Source organism: Rattus norvegicus, chromosome 11, assembly GCF_036323735.1.
Source record: "Rattus norvegicus strain BN/NHsdMcwi chromosome 11, GRCr8, whole genome shotgun sequence".
NCBI classification, from domain to species: Eukaryota; Metazoa; Chordata; class Mammalia; order Rodentia; family Muridae; genus Rattus; species Rattus norvegicus.
This window is the reverse complement of record NC_086029.1, coordinates 72,354,375-72,377,023: the sequence shown is the minus strand read 5'-3', so window position 1 is coordinate 72,377,023 and position 22,649 is coordinate 72,354,375. Positions and strand designations below refer to the sequence as shown.

General features: G+C 37.2%; 1 protein-coding gene across 3 annotated transcripts in view; it reads left to right on the top strand.

Moving 5' to 3' along the window:
* Lsamp (limbic system-associated membrane protein) overlaps nt 1-22,649 on the top strand; it is a 2,169,735-nt gene that overhangs the window by 1,845,996 nt on the left and 301,090 nt on the right. For all 3 annotated transcript variants that reach the window (NM_001414997.1, NM_017242.3, XM_039088255.2), the window contains one exon: nt 8,814-9,046. In NM_001414997.1, the coding sequence (NP_001401926.1) occupies nt 8,814-9,046 (233 nt within the window). The remainder of the gene's footprint in view (nt 1-8,813; nt 9,047-22,649) is intronic.

The window sequence follows — 22,649 nt, the reverse complement described above, 5'->3', positions numbered from 1 at the left end:
TTCCCAGACCAATTATCTCAACTTCTAGAGTGCAATGAGTTTATGATAGTTTTGCTGACTCATTAAGGGTTTTATTTGTAGGGCATCATCAAAAGAAAGGGACAATACACTCTTAAAGAGTTCTTTCCCATTCACATCTTGCATCTTTCCACAACATAATATATAAATATATATATATATATATATTTATGTGGGTATACACATATAAATGTGTGTGTCGTCTTAATGAGTAATTAAATCAATTTCTGGTGAAGAACAAAGGAATTCTTTTTTTAATAATTTATTTTGTGTATGAGTACACTGTAACTATCTTCAGACACACCATAAGAGGGCCTCAGATCCCATTACAGATGGCTGTGAGCTACCATGTGGTTGCTGGGAATTGAACTCAGGACCTCTGGAAGAGCAGCCATTGCTCTTAACCACTGGGCCATCTCCTTAGACACTGCCATTAATAATGTAAATTATTATGGAAATAAGATGGAATAGAGGGCCCTCAAAAGCTAAAAAGATATCTCTTATAATACCCTGTCAAGTATTTACATGAAGGGCTTTAAGTCAACATATCTCATACATATATGGCCAGGCATATTTATTGCAATAGAATTGCAATTGAAAGGTATGGAATCAGTGTAGATATCTGTATACAGATGAATGGATAAAGAAAATTATATAATTATAATATATAATTATACAATATAATAATCTATAATAATGACAGAATATATAATATATGATTATATTATATACAATATAATATATTCAATATAATATATAATATGTAACATGTAACATATAATTTGTAGTACATATGATATATAATATGTAATATATAGTGATATAAAATATATAATATATAATAATATATAATTATAAAATATATAAATATAATATAAAATTATATAATATATAATTAATTTATATATGTATAAATGGAGCTTTATACAGCCATAAAGTGTAATACAATTATGGTTTTAGAAATGAAAGGGATGCAAGTGGAGACTGGCCTATTAAATGATATAAGCTAGATTCAGAAAGACAAAGATCCCCTTTCATGGGAATAACAATCAAAATGTAAACAAGAAATACTCAAGTTAATAAAGGTGAAAAAAAAGAAATGTAAATAAGAAATTATACTCAATTTAATAAAGATGGAGGAAAAAATAAAATTAAAATAAAAATAAAATAAAAAGAATATAGAATGTAGAATATAGAATATAGAATGTAGAATATAGAATGTAGAATGTAGACTATAGAATAGAGAATGTAGAATGTAGAATATAGAATGTAAAAAAAAGGAAAAGAAATAAAAATTTTAATTACATGTACCAGATAAGCTTCTATCAGGTTTATATTGTAGATTTGTCTATAAGTTCAAGATTAATGAAACAACAATACATGTTAAATAATACGTTTTAGCAAAAACACAAAACTAAAACTACATTGATAGATGCACAAATGTTGAAATCAGAGGGTCTGTGTTTCCCCAGGAGAAAAGGTTCAGCATCTGTCATTGAAAGTCTTAGGATATATTATCATTAATAAAGAAAATTGATTAGCAGTGTGATTAAATATTATCCACACACTTAAGAGATCTGCTAACTCATTCAGCAAATATCTACACAATAAATACTTTAGGTTTTGTGAAACAAACAAAGAAAGACAAAGATCACATATTTTCTCTCACTTGTGTATTCTAGACTTTATATAGGATCATTAAATCTAGCATGTGTATATGCCATGGAGAAAGTGAACTATGAAAAAACAAAAGGGTGCTATGGAAGGGAAAGAGGGGAAGAACATGCAAGCACTAGCGGAAAATGTAATTACAGTATATAATGTATAAATGTATTTTTATGAAACCCATTACCATATTACAATAAATATGTATGCCAGAAAAAATTTCAAAGACATTTTCCTATTAAAAATATGAAATAGTCTTCCCCAAATCAAAATTTTCAGTGTGTTGGTTTTCTTTGCTTATTGTAGTTCTTATGGACCCAGTTTTCCACAAGAATCAAACACTATGGAGAAATAGCAGCTCAAAAAAAGGGGGGGCACCAAACAAGGTAGCCCATTTTCTTTTACTACCAACAATGCGATGTACAAGATTATATCATCATGGAGCTATGAATAAGGCATCTCAAGTTCATGCCCCACTCCCACTTTAATACATTTTACCTACAAATGACACATAGTAATAACACACATTCCTAGGATGTAGGCAAAGAATAAGTGTATACAGTAAACAGTGCCTAATGTCAGGTTAAATGTCATACATGTTTCCTTAGAGGTATTCAGATCTCATTTTTCATTTTTTTAAAAACATGTAATGAATTTAACTATTAACTTATAAGCAAAGAATCACTCTGTCTTATTGCAGAACTTCTGTTATAAACTTCACATATCATTCAGACAGTTTTCTTATAAGTATTGACATTTGGAAGATGCCATTGCACTGGGGATCTCTACCTTGTAATTCTAGATACTAGCATCAAAAGTAAAGACCTGAGTCAGGCCCTGACTCTGTCAACATTCTGTGCAGGACATATCTTTTTGTGTGGTTATTGCCCTGTGTATTGTAGTATGTGTAGCAACACCCCTGATATCTCTCCTTAACATAACAGCAGTAAAGACTCCCTTCTCAGTTGTGACAAAAACTATCTCCACATATTACCAGTGTCATCTGTGGACACAAATGTATCTGCTTATGAACCACTCATCTACCATTTCTTAAGGAAAAAGAAAAAAAAAACCTTCTACCCATCTAGTAACATGGTCACTAGAAACATCAAAGCATTCATATAAATAGGCCACAGACTAAATGGGATATATTTATTTATTATCCTTGCCTTAACTAAAGAGTAGCAGGTTTTACTCTTCCAATAAAAAAATAGAAAACAAATAAAACTATGCTTGGATAAATATAAATGCTGAAATGAAAATTTTAGGCAATAATACTTTTTTAAAATGTACTGATGCACTTAGCAATTAAACATTTTAGCCTAGTTAAAAAGTATCATTGACATGATAAAATTTCATCAGCAAATTTGTTGACATGTTGGTGAAAACTGGGTTGTGTGTTTCCTTTTTTATTGTTTTAGAAGTATAATTACTAACTTTCCACAACAAAAAATGGTATTGTCAGTGGACCCATTCGTGTAACCATGCTTAACATTTGGCATAAAGTGCTTGCAGAAACCCAGGGTTAGAAGTTAATGAATGCACTGATTCCTTGTGATACTCTTCGGATTCAGATATACTGAATATTGTAGATAGAACCTTCCATTTAGGAGTTTGTCATTTCAGACAGCAACCTACTCAACTTTTTGGGTACTTTTGCCTGTTTTTCAAGTTGTTTGCATGCAATACGAACTACTATTTCTATAAGTGATATTTCTAGTTCTGGGGCTGTGAATAGACAGCATCCACATTGGCTCATTCATGACCACTTGGTCCCCCAGTTGTTTGAGGAGATTATAATATGGTTAGGAGGTGAAGCTTTACAGACAGAAGCGAGTCACAAGGGCTGGACTTTGTGAATGTATAACCTCCCCCAACTCCAGATCATTCTCTGCTGTGTGTGGTTGAAGTGGAATATCCCAGCTTCCTGTACTGGTCACTTGTTGCCGTACATCTCATCACGAACTTGTTCTATGGACTCGTAGCCAAGAATAGGCTTTCTTCCCCAAAGTCACTTTTGGTCATGGTGTTTGATCAAAGTAACAGAAAAATAACTAATAAAGAAGAATAAGGGCGTTGGGGAATTAGCTCAGTGGTAGAGCGATTGCCTAGCAAGCGCAAGGCCCTGGGTTCGGTCCCCAGCTCCGAAAAAAAAAAAAAAAAAAGAAGAAGAATAAGGACTAAATCACCATCCAAAGAGTTCACGTGGAGCAACCCATGGCTCCAGCGGCGTATGTAACGGAGGATGGCCTTGTTCCGCGCCAATAGGAAGAGAAGCCCTTGGTCCTTCCAAAGCTTGATGCCCCAGGGAATATCAGGGTGGGGAGGTGAGAAGGAGTGGGTGGGTGGGCGAGGGAATACCCTCATGGAAGCAGGGGGAGGGGGATGATATAGGGGGCTGATGGACAGAACACCGGAAACATTTGAAATGTAAATAAAAAATCCAATAAAAAAGTATAAGTAAGAAATATAATTTGTGTGTATGTGTGTGTGTGTGTGTGTGTGTCTGTGTGTGTATATCATTTTGCAATGTAGCGTGTATGAACACTACTGTATGCGTATGGAAGCTTAGGGATGACTTTGAGGAATTTGTTTTCTCTTTCTACTTGTATATAGTCAGAGATTGACTTCAGGCCAGCAGGCTTAAACCACTAGTGCCACTTATCTCAGGGACCTCTCTTCAAGTTTGGTTAATAGTACATTGAACTGCATTTTTTTAAAAAAGTTACCTTGCATAATTTTATACTAAATAATTGTTTATGACTTATTCTTTGTATATTATATAACCAAGAAAGATTTGATAGTGGTTCTAATAAGAAGTTAAGTAGTAAATTAAATTCAGAGCATTTAGTCTACAGTGCTTAAGGAGCGAGTCTCCTGAGTAGATGGTGTTCATAATGCTAAACCTCTAACTCTCTTCAGTGAATTTTAAGGTCATCGTCTTTAGTAAACATGAGTACAAATAACTGAACTGCAATGTTGAGTATGAAGGTGTTGTAAGTAGGCTCCAAGGGAAAGGACTGAATACTGAAAAGCTTTCCTAATAATAGAAGAACCATTCTATTCCTGCCCCATGGCCCCAGCTTCCAGACAAAATGCTACCTAACGTGTAAAGACAATCTCTAGTCCTTTCTCCATTCTTGATCTGATTGCTCTTTTTCTTAAGATACAATCCTTATTGACCCAAGAATTACTTACAATAATATTTACATGAGTTCATTGAGAAAGCATTACGTTGAGAAATACATAAAAGGGACAGATGTTATAGTTTTCATACTTTGTTTTGACTTGGGCCAATTTAGGAGATAAAGTCATTATGGGTATGTTCTGAACTACAACATGGTCCTGTACGCAGAGAGCATTTAAATGGCACTAATTCATTGTGATCACAGTACATGGTACAGTTCCAGGGTCCTAATTCACTCTCCAGTCCTAGCCAAACATCGCTAAGCCAACTTTGTTCCTAGATGCAAACCCATGATACTTGTCAAGTCAGTGAGTGATGGATAGTCATTTGTGTCTGCATCCTCATGTCTGCATAGCCATGTGGCATGTGATTACTCAGGGGCTTGTTCCTTTAATAGACATAGACTTATGAAAATTAAGATTAATACTCGGGCTTTTAGCATCTTTTGATTATGTGTACAGCTTATAATTTAAATTAGCTATCACCTCAGATCGAGTTTTATTTTCCTTCTTTCAAATAAAAAATGAGTAGTTCTGGAACAGCACTGCCCATTCTTCATTAGAAAAATTGTCATCACATTGGAGGGATTGTTTTCTAGTCTATGGAGAAGGCGTTTACTTGGGATCTTTTGGCTACATAAAATAGAACCATCAAAGGTTGGTCAAGTAATTTTGTCAAAAATTTTAAAAGGCACTAGCTTGTTCTCTGCTGTTTGATGTTCAAATAATCATGTGAGGCAGCACGATATGCGAGCGCATTTTAACACGCCTTTCACTTGTTCGCAAGTAAGAGTTAACTTTGAACCATAAAGAAGGTTGAAGTCTCAAGTCAGGTAGTATGGCATGTATATTGTCATAGCAAAGTGTCACACAATGCATAATTGCAGTCAGCACCTTTGTACGAGTCTGGCAGCTCTGCTGAAAAAGTCAGCTGCTTCTTTAGGTAAGGTAGACCAGAACGCTTTCCGAAGATAATTTGAAATTATGATGTGTGTGATTTTTAACTTTTCCATGGAGAAAAAAAAATTGATAAAATGCCAAAGGATCCTAAAAAGCTGATATAGCATTTCTACCTAACGCTGATAAGAAAATTGGCCCAATTTATTTGCAGATATTTTTGTAGGGCTTGGGATGGGGGTATGGAACATAGCAGTCACATGACCTCCCTCTGCCTTTGTGAACATGCTAGTTGATGTGGAAAGTATTTTCAAAATGCCTATTTTATTCTATATTTGCTTTGGAAAATATCCAGATGAATCATGCTAAAAATGTATTTATTAAATTGATAAACAATAGACATCTATAAAATGAATGGACTTGGAGTGCATTTCTTTTTAAATCACTAAATTTTTTAAGAAGAAATACAACTACATCATTTCCTCCCCAACCCCTCCCACATTCCCTCTGCCAAGCTATTTCTAATCCTCTGACTCCATTTCAAATTGAAGGTTCCCTTTTGTTTGATTACTGTTGTTCTTTTAGTGTGGCCTGCATATATAGGAATTCACTACCAGACACTTTGTACTGGATATCCATTAGAGGCTCATCTCTGGGAAAAGGTAATGTGTCCTGTCTCACCAGCCATTACCTGCCTATAGTTCTTTATCTTGGTCTTGGACCCACTGAAATTCCCACCTCCTGGGTTAGCATGTCCATTGACATCGTCATTGTTCAGATTCTGTTTAGGAAGCAGTATTGTTGAGGTATTATGGTTAGGCTGTCATATTGTTGAAGTATCATGGGGATGGCTTCTCTGTCATTTATAGGAGACAGAATTTTGTGGCAGACTTCTCTTCAACAATATTCCCTGAGCGTTGCATGCAGAAGTTTGTTTTTGTTTGTTTGTTTGTTTTTTGTTTTGTTTTTGTTTTTGTACATGTGCCCATTGTGGCTGAGCTCAGAACATTCCGTTTATCTGTGCATTATGATAAACACATGACAGCAATTTTCTGAACTAAAGGACATTTAGAGTACTTCTCTATGATATAGTAAGCCTGATTATTTCTGTTCTGTGCTATATATTTGAAAAAAGTACAAAGGACATGTGCTTGGAGATTTAAAATAAGCATACAGGTTCATGTCCAGCCTATCGAAAAGAAGAGAATGAAAAGATCAATGTCTACTTTCTATGGTTCTATTAGCGCTACAGATGACAGACAATACACTACTCTTTATTTCTAAATGACCCTAAATAAAATACAATATTTTGATGCTACTCAGAGCAAAGATGAGACTCCAAAGAAATGTAAACAGCAGTCTGGAAGGAAAGAACGATCGCGGACAGGTGTTGCTGGAGTATTGTGGTTAGCCTGCCATATTTTGAAATGTCATGGGGATAGCTTACCTATCTATGAAGGAAATGCCATGTTCCTTGTAGAGTAGCCATACATGACCAAATGTCTAGTAATCCCTAAAAGCCTGTGTGTGGCTGAGAAAAAAAACTTCCTGGAAAATGGAAGCAACACGTAGCCTTTGAAATGAGGTTTGATTGTGGAAAGAAGCAATAGAAGACCTGAGCATCTTGGCATCCAACATGTCAAAGTTTCCCTCTTAAAAGAAAAAGGTACTTTTACCTGCACTTAGTAAGGTCTTTGCACTGTAGATAAGGTATATTAAAGACTATGTCTCGAGGTTGGGGATTTAGCTCAGTAGTAAGCGCAAGGCCCTGGGTTCGGTCCCCAGCTCCGAAAAAAAGAAAGACTATGTCTCTTCTTGTTATGAGAGATGTGGTTTGGTTTCCAGAGCCAAGTGTGGACAGCCCCGAATTCCTCATGCTTCTTCCTTATGCACAGGTGAGGGCAGTCTGTTTCTACACTGGAGGAAACTTGTATTTGATTTGACTTAGGAAATAAAGGAGAATATGTTGTCTTAATCATTCTCTTGTCAGGGTCCTATACAACTTTGCCCTTGTTTTATGCCCCAGAGTGTTGAGCAGCTGGCTATGCATCTGTTAACAGGGTTTGGGTCCTTCTTCCTGTAGGGCAGGCATACATCTTGCCATAGGGATGTATGGAGAAAGTGTTTTCTTTCATAGTCCAACCTTGAAAATATAAAATTCAAGAAAATCAATGCATACTCTATGACTCACCTCTCTCTCTCTCTCTCTCTCTCTGTCTCTCTCTCTCTCTCTCTCTCTCTCTCTCTCTCACACACACACACACACACACACACACACACACAGAGAGAAACCACACACTTTGTCTTTTATACTACCATTTAGCATTTATCTTCTTTAGCATACGAGTAGCAACCTGTTTTCTGTATCGCCTCTGAAAGATGGCATTATTTAATATGATCGGAAGTGTTGGTATCAAACGAACTCATTGTCAAGAAGCCTGTTCCCCTCAGCAGATGGAATAGAAGACAAACCAGATAATGTTTGCTTTGATTTTCTTGATATGGCGTCTGTCTGCTTACCCCTGAACACACACATACACACAGTTCTCATCCCAGGGCATAAGCATCTCAAGTGCGTAAGGGTCACAACACTGAAATCTAGTCTAATTCTTCTAAATACATATCATAAGTTGCAGGCCATACCCGTGGATGAATAAACTCAGTCTGAGATGCAGAGAATCTGCTACAGTATCAATTGTATGATTCTCAAAAATACTTAAGCAGATGGAGTTTTGTGTGATGACCTTTTCGTAAACATGAAGAAGATAATCCGGTGGGAAGTCAATAATCATTTAACTTTACTGGGTTGTGTAATTCACATTCCAGCTGTTTATTGCTGAATCAAATCTAGTAAGATGACATTTACACATTGGGTGGTGAATGGCTCTTAAAGGAAATGGTAAAATACTTAGCACTCTCAGAAATTTCATGACAATGATTTACTATGCCTGTAATTTGTCTTGATTGGTCTTGTTGGGTCCTGTCATGCGGAGAATGGAATCAAATGGAAACGGTGAGGCACTAACGGGATTATTCTGCTCTGTTAGGTGTGTGGTAGAAGACAAGAACTCGAAAGTGGCCTGGTTGAACCGCTCTGGCATCATCTTCGCTGGACACGACAAGTGGTCTCTGGACCCTCGGGTTGAGCTGGAGAAACGCCATGCTCTGGAATACAGCCTCCGAATCCAGAAGGTGGATGTCTATGATGAAGGATCCTACACATGCTCAGTTCAGACACAGCATGAGCCCAAGACCTCTCAAGTTTACTTGATTGTACAAGGTAAGGGGAAAGTGGTCTAAGGGCGTGAGCCATGGGAAATGGCTGGGATGAGTGGAAACATGGGCAGAGATCTTTCTGGAAAAATCATATTATCATATATATTTTTCTTCTAGAAGATGGTTTTGCAAAGAAAGAACTAGAAAGATCCATGTGCCAATTTGCTGGTGATGTGGTGATGTGTTTCTGATTGTTGTTCTATCTTTGATGAAGAAAACATAAAACAAAGCCACAGTTGTCTTAACATAAATGTAGACAATATTCAAATTCTTGGGTAGTTCTTTTGTTTACATGCTTTGGTGAGTTTAAGAAAGTGTTCTTTCATTTTTTTTCAATGTAACTTTGCCCTGAAGATCAGTATTAATTATTTGTTTTTATGCTAGGAAAAGACTTTTAGAAAAATAAAAATCCCTAGGAGCCTTGACCCCTTCTCACCTGGTTGCCTTTCTTTGGGGCTTGTATCTTTATTTAATAACTTATTGTAAGCCAGTCTAAAGTTTGGGCTCTGTGAAGTCATAGGGGAGGTTTTGTTTCTAGATTGGGGTTTCCTGGGGCATGCCTGAGTCATGGTTTACAGGATTAAAAATTTTAAATAGCACACACATAAGCGCATACACTGTGACTTTTCTTGGGCTCCCTTTTCCTTGAAAACAAAACTGATTACGTACACGATTTTATTGCAGGCAAAGTCAAACCTCCAACAGATTCCATCCATCTTTTGAGAAAGATCTAAGCATTGATAAATATTAGGGCTGTGTTCCTGTATTTTTTTATTTACAATTTTATGCAAATTTAATGCAAAGTAAACATGGCCTTAGGGTTCCTGTCAGTATTCCAAATGCAGTCAATGGTGTGGCAAAGTTAGGCTGTCGCTACTATTAATGTGTTGAGGAACAGGTTATTACAGCATTTAAAGTATTGCTTTCCCAGATCTTCTCATTAATAAACAAAAACAGAGATAAAACATACCAAAGCCTACAAGGTACAAGGTTGCTTTGGACGTGTGACTTCATTGTGGTCCGTTTACAAATGGCTAACAGCTTCATTTTATTCCTTGGATAAGGCATTTCTATGATGTATAGAATTCCAAATATGGCCACATTTCCTTGCAGATTAGTGGCAAGTGCTCGAGCCAAAGAACAAGACATACTAGGATTGGGATCTCAGGAAAACAATTTAATGGTTGACTGTATCTAGCAATGTGTGCCTACATCAAATGGTTACTTTTCTCACTCTTATAAAGTATAAACAAGCACTCACAGACAGATATCCCACTTGATATCTAGTGATCATCTAGTCTCCACACTAGAGAATGAACGTGACGATGCCTGGGTATTCTAACGTGATAGTGTTGGTCTCTTTCTTCCCAAGGGTCTTATTGCGTCACACATTCCTGTAATTGTAAAACAGCAGAACACTACAAAGTGGTGCACTACGTCAGACATTTTGCTTCTAGGAGCTGGAGTGAAGGCTCTGGGTGATGGTGATGATGGTGGTGATGGTGATGATGGTGATGATGGTGATGATGGTGATGATGGTGGTGACGGTGATGATGGTGATGATGGTGATGGTGATGATGGTGATGATGGTGATGATGGTGATGATGGTGATGGTGGTGATGGTGATGATGGTGGTGACGGTGATGAAGAAGAAGTGCAGAGGATCATGTCATGGCTTCTTCTCCACTATTCCTATAAGGCTCACTCCTCTGCTTCCCAGAATATTGTAGCTCCTTTGACCTCCTGCTTGTCAGTTTGGAGCAAATGTCTCCCTATGGAAAAAACACCCACTTTTACATTCTTTCCTACAGTTTCAGGGATGGTCGAGTAAAAATAAAAACCAAATGCAGTTTGTTTAATATCACTAAGATGATTTGTTAGATTGGTTAAAAAAAACTCCCCAGCATTCCTGGTTTGGCAGATATGAGTAATGTCTAGAGCGATGATTTTATATGTTTCAAAGTGATGCTCAGGCTTCCAATACAGGCCAGAAAAATGGAGAGCCAGTGTCCTAAAATGATAAGAATCTAGAAAAGCAGGAAATGGTGCTACGTGGTTAAACCGACTTCAGGTGATTGTGTCTGCAAATATTCCAAAGAGTTATCTCGAATGTGAGATGCATAAATCAATGGTTTCTTAAATGCTATGTTCTACCTCCGTAGAACACCCTAGAGAGGTAGTTGGTCTCCCTACCTGTCCGTTTTCAGGTTTCGAAGTAACGATTGCAATATACTGTTCTACTTTTCAAAATTTTCCCCTTGTATGGGTGCTAGTGTTTATAATGTCTTTTTCCCCTTATACATTACTTTCCTGGAAGCCACTTATTTGTTTGTTTAACTTTTACACATTCCAAATATGCTAGTGGCTTTTCGATATCTTCCACATTGCTGATTATCTCTCACAGAAATTTTGTTTATTAGTTTATAAAGATCATTTCATATAAAATACCCTATGATGAAGGAAGTACGTTACGTGATTCAATAAACTATCTTGTCTATGTGGCAGATACATATATATATAGCTTCCTTACATAACACACAGGATAAAGTCAGTCCTCAGCATAGACCGCAAAGGTCACGTGTGATTATTTGCTCTTATAGATTCTCCCCGAGAAAGCCAAGGTTACCCAAATCTCAACATGCATTTTACTTAATAAATGCAGGGACCCCAATAAACCCTAATATTTGGTGTCTATGCCTTATCAAGTCCAGGATCAAAGAGTAAGAACACATCAATTTTAATATGAACAAAGTAAGAAAGAAAATATTAATGAAACTCTTTCTGCTACTAATGTACACAGTTTTTTTCTTTTTCTGAAGGTTACATATATATATATATATGTATGTATATATATATATATATATGGTCTTATTAACATACTACCAGTCGAAGCCCATGTGGTAAGGCAACATAATTCATTTCTATTTATGGTCATTGCACAATTTGCAGTAAACCCAACCCTTCAGTTTAGTGCATTAATCAAAGTGCTGGTGCCTGAGAGCCATATCTAGGAGCATGAAATCAGACTCCTGGGTGAGGGTGAACACCTTCAAGTTATTATCATTGCCAGTCATTCACATGCACACAAATCAAGGACTAGTATTCTGTGGATCTAAGAATGGGAGGGGTTCCCTCTCTTCTGCCAGTTCCTCTTCCTCTGCGACATATCAAATTATGTCTAAGAGTATGCAGAATAAGTATTAGAGGGTTGTAATTGTAAAAATAACAATAAACCTTAATACATTGATGACTTGTTTTAACTATGATAACAATAGCCCCAAAGTGGATATTTGATTAGAAATTTCATGTATATTTAGATATAAACAATAATATTTTAAAGGCAGCATTATTTGAAATACTCATTCATCATAAATTATAACCACCACATTTGGTTTTCCACTGATAAACCTAAAATGCATGATTCATAGATTTATATCAATGTTAGAGCATCTATTTCCATGTTCAGTCTTCTACGCTTTTTATGCTGGTCTACTTTAGTTAACATTTAAAAAGAACTTGATCTGAAAACACTAAAATAGGATATTCATAATAAAACAGTTTGGAGTTTGAAGTGTTTTTCAAATCGATTAATAAATTTCACAATAATATAAATTAGAGTCTGAAAGTTTTCTTACCACTATGACTCAAATCACACCCAAGTGGGAATGTATACATTGTTCGCAGGAAATTTATTGCATAATCACCTCAATTAAAGTCATATGGTTGTGAAAAATGTTGAAAATGAAATAGATTGCAAGAGGAAAATGTTTGATTTCCTACTCCTGCTGATAAAAAGGCACATTTCCTTTATCTCATTAATTCTAGAGTACTCATATAGACTTATCAAAGAAACCTTAAATGTATTGCTTTTTTAAATGAATGGTAGTCTGAGACTCATTTCTAGGACTTGAATTTTAAGAAGTCTCTCTTACAGTTAGGTTTTTTAAGCATCCCTACTGCTGACCAAATGCATTGCAGAACTTTGAGGAAGCACTGCTTTTTTCTCAGTGTCTTTCTTCTGTCATCTTTCATACTTTTCTCTCCCTGTCTCCCATTCTTCTTCCTTTCCTTAGTAAACATTATGCTGCATTGATAATCTTTTCAATATATGATCATGGCTTACTCAACTTCAAATAAATTGCACTCTTCATGGTAACTGAATTTAGCCTGTAGCTCTTCTGGTTTGGGGAGAATTTTAATAAAGCAAGACTGAAACCTTTAGTGGTTTGATTGCCTTGCATGGTGGGTTTTATTATGTGTTGAGATCTTTAATCAATAGATGTGATCATCATTTGCATCCTGTATGTTAAGGTTGACCAATTTTCCTAAGCTTCAGTTTAATTTTTTGTCATTCTTGTCTTGTTTTTCAAGGAAGAGTTTCACTGGGTAATAGTCCTGGCGGTCCTGGGACACACTCTAGACCAGGCTGGTCTGGAATTCAGAGATCTCCCTGCATTTGGGATTAAAGTCATACACCACCACTACCTAAGACAACAGGATCATAATTGTCTGTTAGCAGGTTGCTGTCCAAGTCAACAACCAGACAGACAATGTAAAGGAGAAAGTAAAACTAAAGGCGAAAGAAAGAAATCAGGACTAATACTTCATGTCATTTTAATACAGTCCTTGTAGCAAGGACTTTAAGTTTTATCCAGGTCAATCCCATTTGCTTATTTTTTTTAATTTTATATATTGCTTATATTTATATTTATGAAGTATCTTCCAGGCTTCTGTATTTATCTTCAGCTCCCCTATTCCTCGTTATGTTAAATAAGCATTTAACACTTACACACTAATCCCAACTATATTTTCCCTTACTGAAAATAAGAGAAAATAAGTCCATGGTAGTGACAGAAGAACAGGCTCTTCAGGGAATCTTAGCATTCACCCGAAGAAAGAAGTCTCCTTGAAAAACGGAAATAAACTCTGTCCTCTTCAAAACATAGAAGACAGCATTTCGAATCCACATAGTCACATCTAAAGACTAATAATGTTAACGTGTTTATGATCTCAATAAAAAGGTAATTTCATTGATCCAGGTTGCATCCAAAGGATTGTATTTCTCCTTTAATGATTTTTTAAATGATAGAGTGGGTCTCTAACCTTGATCTCCTAGGTTTACTTAAATGACAAACAAATTGAGTACACAAAAGTCAGTAAGGTTCTTTTCTCTCATTTTAGTACAAAAAAAAATCTATGGGATATAGTCAGAGAGCAAGGGAGACTAGGTTATGGCCCATGTGAGGAGAGTCCCAAGAGGGGCAGCATCTCTGAAGGGCTCAGCATCCCTGTAAGAAACTATCCTAGTGGCAAGTCCAGTGTGTTTAGTCAGAAACTCAGGAGAAGTCAGTAAATTGACAAAGGAGTATAATGATGCCCAATTATGGGAACAGAGAGATGTAACATGGAGAACAGTGCAGTGAAAAGAGTGAAACCAGAATAGTTAGTGTTTATTCGTGAGTTTAAGGTAGATATAAAAAGATAGAGACGGAGATGGAGGGAAGGCCATGGAGCATTAACATCGCACTGCAGTGACCATTACCTACTACGCAGCATACAGATGTTTCTATGACAGTATCATTTCTGCCATAAAGAACACGGGTTACTTAGAGAAAAAGAGTGTCAGGATGGGGCAGAGAAGGAGAAGATGAGCCTGGGATGTCCTTTCAACAAAAAAGTAAGAAAATACGAAACGAATAATAATGTCTGCAAGAACATGTGGAAGGCAGCTTGACTAGCTTCTGTCAGCCGTGGCTAAGAAGATGTGCCTATCAAAAGAAATTATTTCAGATATTACAATACAGAAGTTAGTCAATAAGTAAAAATTGTAAGTTACACTCTTAGATGTAGATGTAATGTTGGAATGTGGTAAATATTATTTGGAAATCCTAACAGAAATAATTGACTCAGGCAAAAATGTATCAAGGAGTCTAAAACAGGAAGGAGAATGTTAAAAAAATTAAAAAAAAATATACAGTGTCAAAAGAGGTACCTATAAAACGTTACCTTCAAAGGGATAAAATAATAAAATTCAAAACCCATGATACCATATTAACCACGTGATCAAAGTTAACACTACCAGAAATGAAATGTAAGTTGGTGTCATGAGCAACTTACAGAAGATAAGAGGCAATGGGCAGACAACAGCTTCACTTTGCGATGATGCTTACAAAGTGCAAGTCTAAACAAAAATTATTAAACGCAGTGAAGCGCATTCTATAGGAAGAATTGAAAGATAGTAGACATGTGCCCCATATGGAAAATGTGATAGACATTCTGTGAAAAAAGACAAAATCCGGTCGGAGTTGAGGCATATGGGAGTTCATTGCTTCTATGCCTTGCAGTTAAGGTAGCGACTTTAAAACTGATGCATAAAATAAAACCTCAAAATAAATATAATAATAACCACTATAAATAAGTATACGATTACAATTTATCTCATTAACCATCAGAAGAGAAAGGGAGACAGCACGAATAAGTAACAAAAGGCATGTGATGTCATCGACTTACTAGCTTTGTTTGTTCTTAAAAATTTAGAGAGTTAGGTGTAGACTTTCAATCAGCAAAAAAAAAAAAAAAACCAAAAACAAAAACAAAAAAAAACAAAAAAAAAACAGAAATTACCAAAATGAATGCCATTCAAACTTCACAAAGAAAGAAATGCAAGTAAAACTTAAATACCTGTTTTCTAAGCCAGTAATACTAGGAAGGAGTTAAGAACATGGGCATAGGTAGAAATGGCAAGAGAGTGGAGAAAGTGACACATTTATATCTCCCTGTTGAGAGTGTAAATTAGTGGAAACTTTCCTAGGGTAACGCAGACACATCTATCAACGTTTTAAAATACATTTCTGTCACTTGACCCAGTAATTCTACTTCTAAGAATGTGTAAAGAGAAAACTATCTGAAATGCAAATCAGGATTTTTGTACACAGTGGTCATTATTGATACGGTCATCAAAATTATTAAAGGAAATTATGGAAAGTTCTCCTAATATTCAGAATGACAAATTAAGGAATGTCATTGGGGTTATTATTTTATGAGAAATATTATTAAGCTGGATATTATGAAGTCTATTTATCATCCAGACCTCCTCTTTGTGTTTGGAAATGACCCTGTTGGTCATTATTGTGGGAATACACAGAAATTCTCATACAATGTAAAATCTGAAATAAAAATGCTCTCCTCACAACGTGGGCAGGTTTGAGATCTAATGTCTAGGATTTCAGAATTAATTGATGTGATTGATAGAAGAAACTTCCCCACACAGAGAATGAACATAAGCAAACGGTGGCCCTAGTGTTGAGTTTCTGTGGGGATGGCCTCATCACAAAGGCTCTGCTGCAGCCTGGACCCAGGGCCAGATTGGTGTGGTGAGAGCTATGGCATCTCCATTTCAAATGCAGCATAGCCCATAACCTTCCCTGTTGCGTGGTCATAATTATACCATGTGGCCTTCTCAGTTATGTGAACTGAGAGGAATTCCTGCCTGCACAAACATCATAGGGCCAGTGAAAATTTATTTTTCTTCCAAATAAAAGCTCTGTGTCATATAGCTCGATACTCATTAGTAATCACAAATTTGGAAACATGTTAATAAATGATTAAAATATCTTTCTATATTTAGAAAGTTTCTTTGTGAACTCAATTTTGCAAACTTAGGTCGGAAAATATTATCTATAATATTATCTATAATAGGAAAGCAAAGAGAATAAGTATTCCTGGGTGATGTTTGTATAATGGCTTTTGGAATTCTATCATTAAGTAAATGTTCAGATTATCCAGATTCTAATAAGTTTGCGTTATAACTCAAAAACAGATCAACGAAACTCTTAAAATAAGGAATGCATGATTTTTAAAGGAGAACTGTTTAGAAAAAATTTTCAAAGGTAAATTTTTGGGGGTTACTTTTCTCATTCACTCTCTATCTTGTCTTCTTTCTTCAGTTGTCTACCCTTCCCCCACGGAAGCATTTATAGTCTTCTGAGTTTTTTCCTCTGAGGAAATAAATGTAGAACTGTTCTCAAATTATGAAGTAGTGATTAAGATCCAAAATTATTCAGCATACTTCACGTCAAGGGAGAGATAGTAAGATACCTCAGCACATGCACATATACATGCTCTCTGGAAAGCCTTGTGGGGGAGGAATGAAGACAGGGATTCTATGTCATTAGGACTGTGTCAATCTGAGGTCAAGGAAAATTGCAGGATAAGAAATCATTGTATAAATTTTCTAATTCTACGAAATACAAAAATTTAAATCAGAGCTTTAGGGATGCTCTGTTAATCATGTGCTGGCTTTATCTGCCTGTCCGCAGCCCACGGTCAGTGCCACACTTCCTGACACCTAGGGTCAAGTTTATCTGTTCTTCTGATTTTCTTCTTTAGCTATTTTCTGTGAGCTATTTTCACAATACTCATTTCTTTTCTAATCCAAACACTATTAAATGTTGACAGAAAATGGGACCTAATACCAGGTCACTGAGTATTCCAGTCAAGGCAGCCTTGGTTAAAACCTCTGGCTTTCTTTCCTTTCATCCCTTGAGGAGATCCAGTGGCCCAACACAACACATCCTACTCTTTCCAACATTATTTATATTCTGTTTTTCATATTCCATATTTTCAATCTCTCACCATCTCCTTATTTTAATGAGCCTGCCTTCTAGATTGTTCTCTGACCACTCTGTGCACAGTTAACAAATCTCCCTTTCCTTGAAACACCTTTCCCCTTTGTTTCCTGAGATCATTCCCTAGTTCTAATACGGTTTTCCTCTCCTCCTCTGTCAGCTGTCTCTCCTTTAGGTACATGGTCCTCGGCATCTATATTTCCTTTTAAGATTTTGCTCGTTTGATGACACTAGCTGTAACACCTATGGCATCGGATTGTCACTTTCTAGTGCCAGGCAGCCTTGTCCCTGTTTTTCTGTCTGCTAACCTACACTACCGTATCAGCATGCTCCATCCATAGGCTACTCAATTATTTATCGGGCTCAAATCAAAAGTCACTTTTTCTTTTAAGCATCTCTTTTCTTTATATCTTATATTCTTATTTCTAATAATTCTATGGCACACCCCAAAAAACACGGTTACTTCTTAGTTTTCCATTTCATCTTCTGTCTTCTAAACAGTGAACATATTTTCGTGACCTATGTTTCCTCGCGGTCTCTAGTTTATGTCTCTGTAGCTCCTTCCCAGGGTTAAAGAAATGTATCCTTTGCTTGTGCTTATTTTTCTCTTACTCTCTTTTTAAAGCAAAGTGTCATGCCCACACACCTCCTATATAGCTAAGGGTAGCCTTGAACTCCTGACTCTCCTTCCTCTATCCTTCTGGGTGCTGGGATTATAAGCAGGATTTTTTTTCTTTTTTTTTTTCTTTCGGAGCTGGGGACCCGAACCCAGGGCCTTGTGCTTGCTAGGCAAGCGCTCTACCACTGAGCTAAATCCCCAACCCCTATAAGCAGGATTTGAAGCATCAGCACATGCTCAGTTTATGTAGTTATGCACGCTAGGCAAGCATCCTACCAAGTAAAGCACACTCCTGACCTACTTATGCCTTCTTTGTATTCTGAAGTATCCTGAACCCAGTTTCTAGGTATTTATAAAATCCAGCTCTGGTTATCAGGATTCTTTGTCTTCAACCTTTCGAATGCTCACACAGTGATAGAGTAACGCGACTCTCCAGTTATTCCCCACCCACCCCCAAGGTATAATTTCAACTTTCCTTCCTATATATATGCATACACCAGATCCCAAATAAAGAAATGCTCCCCCAGAGAGTGTGAAACTCGAGCTAGCCAGCCGTGGGGTGTGAAAAAGTAGAGCCTGGCAGAACTCGAATGTGTGGAAAGGACCTGGCAATGATCAGGCACATGGGTACAGGACAGATGAGAAGAAGAGGGGATGCCAAGCGAAGCAGATCTTAGCAGCATGCTAAGGGTATGTTTCCATTATTTTTTTTGAGACTGTGTAGGGATTCAAACTGTGATAAAAAAAATTGACTGAAGACTTTATATGGGGAATAACATGGGTTCTTATTGGACTTTAATGTGAATAGTTTTGATTATAACTAACATGCATTAATGGTACACACTAAATGAGTTCAGTATATTTCAAAACAAGCATGAAGCGTGCGGTGATACAACTCACCTCCTTTTGGCCAATCTCCGTTCCTTCACACCTCCCTAACCTCCCGCAATCATCTCCATTCAGGCTAACTTATTTTAGCTTCCACAAATGAGACACCATGTGGAGGATAAAGAAACTCTTCTACATACGCTGTTGGTGGGGATGTAAATTAGAGCAGCCATTATGAAGAACAGTATGGAGGTCCTTCAAATTACTAAAAATAGAACTGCCATATGATACAGCAATTTCCCTTCTGGGTATCTATGCAGAAGAAATGAGGTCAGCATGACAAAGAGATGACTGCAGGTCCATGGGTATTGGGACACTATTCACAACAGCTGGAATGTGTTGATCCATTGATGAGTAGATAAAGGCATAGGGCCTTCATGAGAAATGAAATATTACATATAGAAGAATGAGAGGATTCACTTGAAGCAAACTAGTACCAGAGGATATGATCATAGGTGGACTAGGACAGACAAGGAAAATAGGATTCATTGGCATTTTAGACATGCTTTGTGTAAAGTAGCATTACATCCAAGGGTCTCTTAAGCTTGTTGTCTAAAACCAAGTCCTTTGGTACACTAAAGGAACATTTACCTCGTTTAAAAGTTGTTGCTGGCTATTGTGGGAAGGATTGTCAATTTTCTTCAAGGATGCAGACTCCAAGATGCTACACATGCCAGTAGGCCAGTGGGTCTCGACCTACTGTGGTTGCATAGCAAGTATTTATATTATGATTGACAACAGTAGCCAATTGCAATCATGAGGTAGCAAAGGAATTATTTTAGGGTTGGAGGTCACCACAGTATAAGGGACCGTATGAAAGGGTTGTAACCTTAGGAACATTGAGAAACACTCTGGTAGATTGTCCTACACCCATGCACATAAACGAACACTAAGCAAACATAGTGGCTTTTAAAGATGAACACATACAGAAAGGAGGAAGAAGTGATGGAAGGGGCGGGGGAAGGGAATGAATGAAAGGAAGGAGAAATATGCTCAAAATATATTGTATGGAAAATTCTCAAACAATATAAAATATGTTTTTAATTTTTTTAACTTCCTTGAATAAAATGTTTTATGCATCAGCATGAGTGTGGTTCCCTAATACCCCTGACATGTAAAAGTTGCACACAACTATTAGCACCTCAACCCTGGGGTGGGAGGGCCAGAGACACACAGATTCTGAGGGCTTGCTCACCAACCAGTAATGTCGAAGCTGTGAGTTCCAGGTTCAGTGATAGACTCTATTTCAAAATATAAGATGGAGAATGGTTAAAGAAAATGCCAGGCTGGGCTGTGGATGAGTATGCTTTTAATCCCAGCACTGGGGAAGCAGAGGCAGGAAGATCTCTGTGAGCTCAAAGCCAGGTAGTTCTACAGAGCAAGTTCTAGGACAGCCAGGGCTACACAGAGACACCCTGCTTCAAACAAACAAACAAACAAACAAACAAAGAGGAGACTAACTGACCTCTCCCTGCACATGAACACACAGACAAATATCCTACACACACACACACACACACACACACACACACACACACACACACACACACACACACATATACAAACACACAGGCATACATGCTTGCATGCCCACACCAAAGCACGCATGGGAAATCACGGTCAATAAGTAAAACGAAGAATCAGAAAATATTTGGTAATGCATGAATACCGATAACCTGTGAGATATTATCTACGCTCGCAAACCCGGCAGCACCCCGGCTATGCCTTAGAGATGGTTGACGCAAAGCCTAGTCTTTATGCATGTGATTCTTCTAAGCCTCTGCCATTGCATGCATGGGAACACATGTCTGCAATTATCCACACACATTCACTCTGTTTTGAAACAGTAGTTTTATCAACTCATTTCAAGAATGTAATGAGCACCATCAAACTAATAATCACTGAGTACTTTGAAATTTCTAAAGACAATTCGAGTGGTCTCTGCTAGAGTTTCCTATATTAAATCTGAAAGAAAACTTATTATTTTCTACCACATAACCAGTGAGAAGAGATGTAGCGGGCAGACCTAGGAGTGAGCAGAAAAAAAAGAAAAGAAAAGAACACTGCAGATTGTTCCAAGAAAAGGAAAAGATGGGGAGGGGGAAGGGAAGGTAGAACTTCACTGAGTGCTGATTGGTGGCTGAGCTGATAATGATTTATGGCTCATTTTAAATTACTCTTCTGGATGGAATGGTTTATGGAGGGGGAAAATGGGACTGTTCTTTAATATCCCGAAGCATCTGAAAACCTATGCAACTTCCATTGATTTGCTCTCTGCTGGATAGCACTGCTATTTAAAATCAGTGACATATTTACTCCTCTCAGAATGCCTTGATGCCTGTAAACCATTCCTTTGTTGACCGTTGAGAAACAAAATTCCTATTCGTTCTCCTGATAAACTAGAGTTGGAGTAGACATCGGGGTACCCTATCTTTCTCCTCTCCCCCAACCTATTTCTGTTTCGTACTCGTGCATGATAACTTAAGGATCAATGGTCTTCAAAAGTCTTTAAAAAAATAAATTAGCAAACTACTGCCTTGTGCACATCGCTTGTTGCCCATATCTCAGCAGGATCTTTCCCAACAATTCTTTAGTGAAGAAAGACAGAACGTTAGCTTGATGCTCTTGTTTTATCTGGAAGTGGTGCAATTCTTTCAAATAATGGAAAGATACAGAATTTTAGAATCCAGATATGATCAATAACTCCCTAGATCAGATATCCGGATCAGATTTTATAGTACTTTATTTCATTGCCTTAGAAAAAAAGTTCTTCCCCTGAGCGAAAAGGAAGACTATGCTCCTGTTCAAGAATGCTACCCTGCCAAATGGCCCATGATTGATGGGGCAGCAATAACTTGGGGGTATTTGCCAATTCACCAGTGCCAAGTCCTCGGAGTGATTTTGCTGCCTGTGACAGCTGGTGTTCCCGATTGGAAGGCTGTTTCTGTATACATCTCTGATTTGCATATTTATATACCTCGGCTGCCGTCTGAGGCCTACATTCCCAGCAGTGTGTATGAGCTTGCCACCCGAGTGCCTCTGGGCATCGGATGGTAGAACTGATTTGGGTAAAATGAAAATTGTCGTTTTTTTCTCATGATTTGCAAGTTAGCCAGTAATGCCACATTTTTGTCTCCATTTTCATCAACTTCCTTAATGTTTTTGAAACGTCTACAGGCATGGCCTAGCATTTGAGGCAGACACATTGTATTCTCTCAAGGAGGGTACAGGAGCCTGTATTTTTGGCATCACAAAATGATAGAGAGACATTAAAGAAACAGGGCTAGTCTATTTGAGGCCTTGAAATGAGAAATGTTTTGTTGAAGCATTGAAGGGAACCACTGATATTTGAGGAAAGGAAGTCAAAACCGCTCTACAAAACCAGCCATATAATCTTCTCAGCCACGCTGATTCATTCTAAGTAGCAGTATCTCAGAGATCCTGGGACAGGTAAGATTCCATAATTTCTGAAA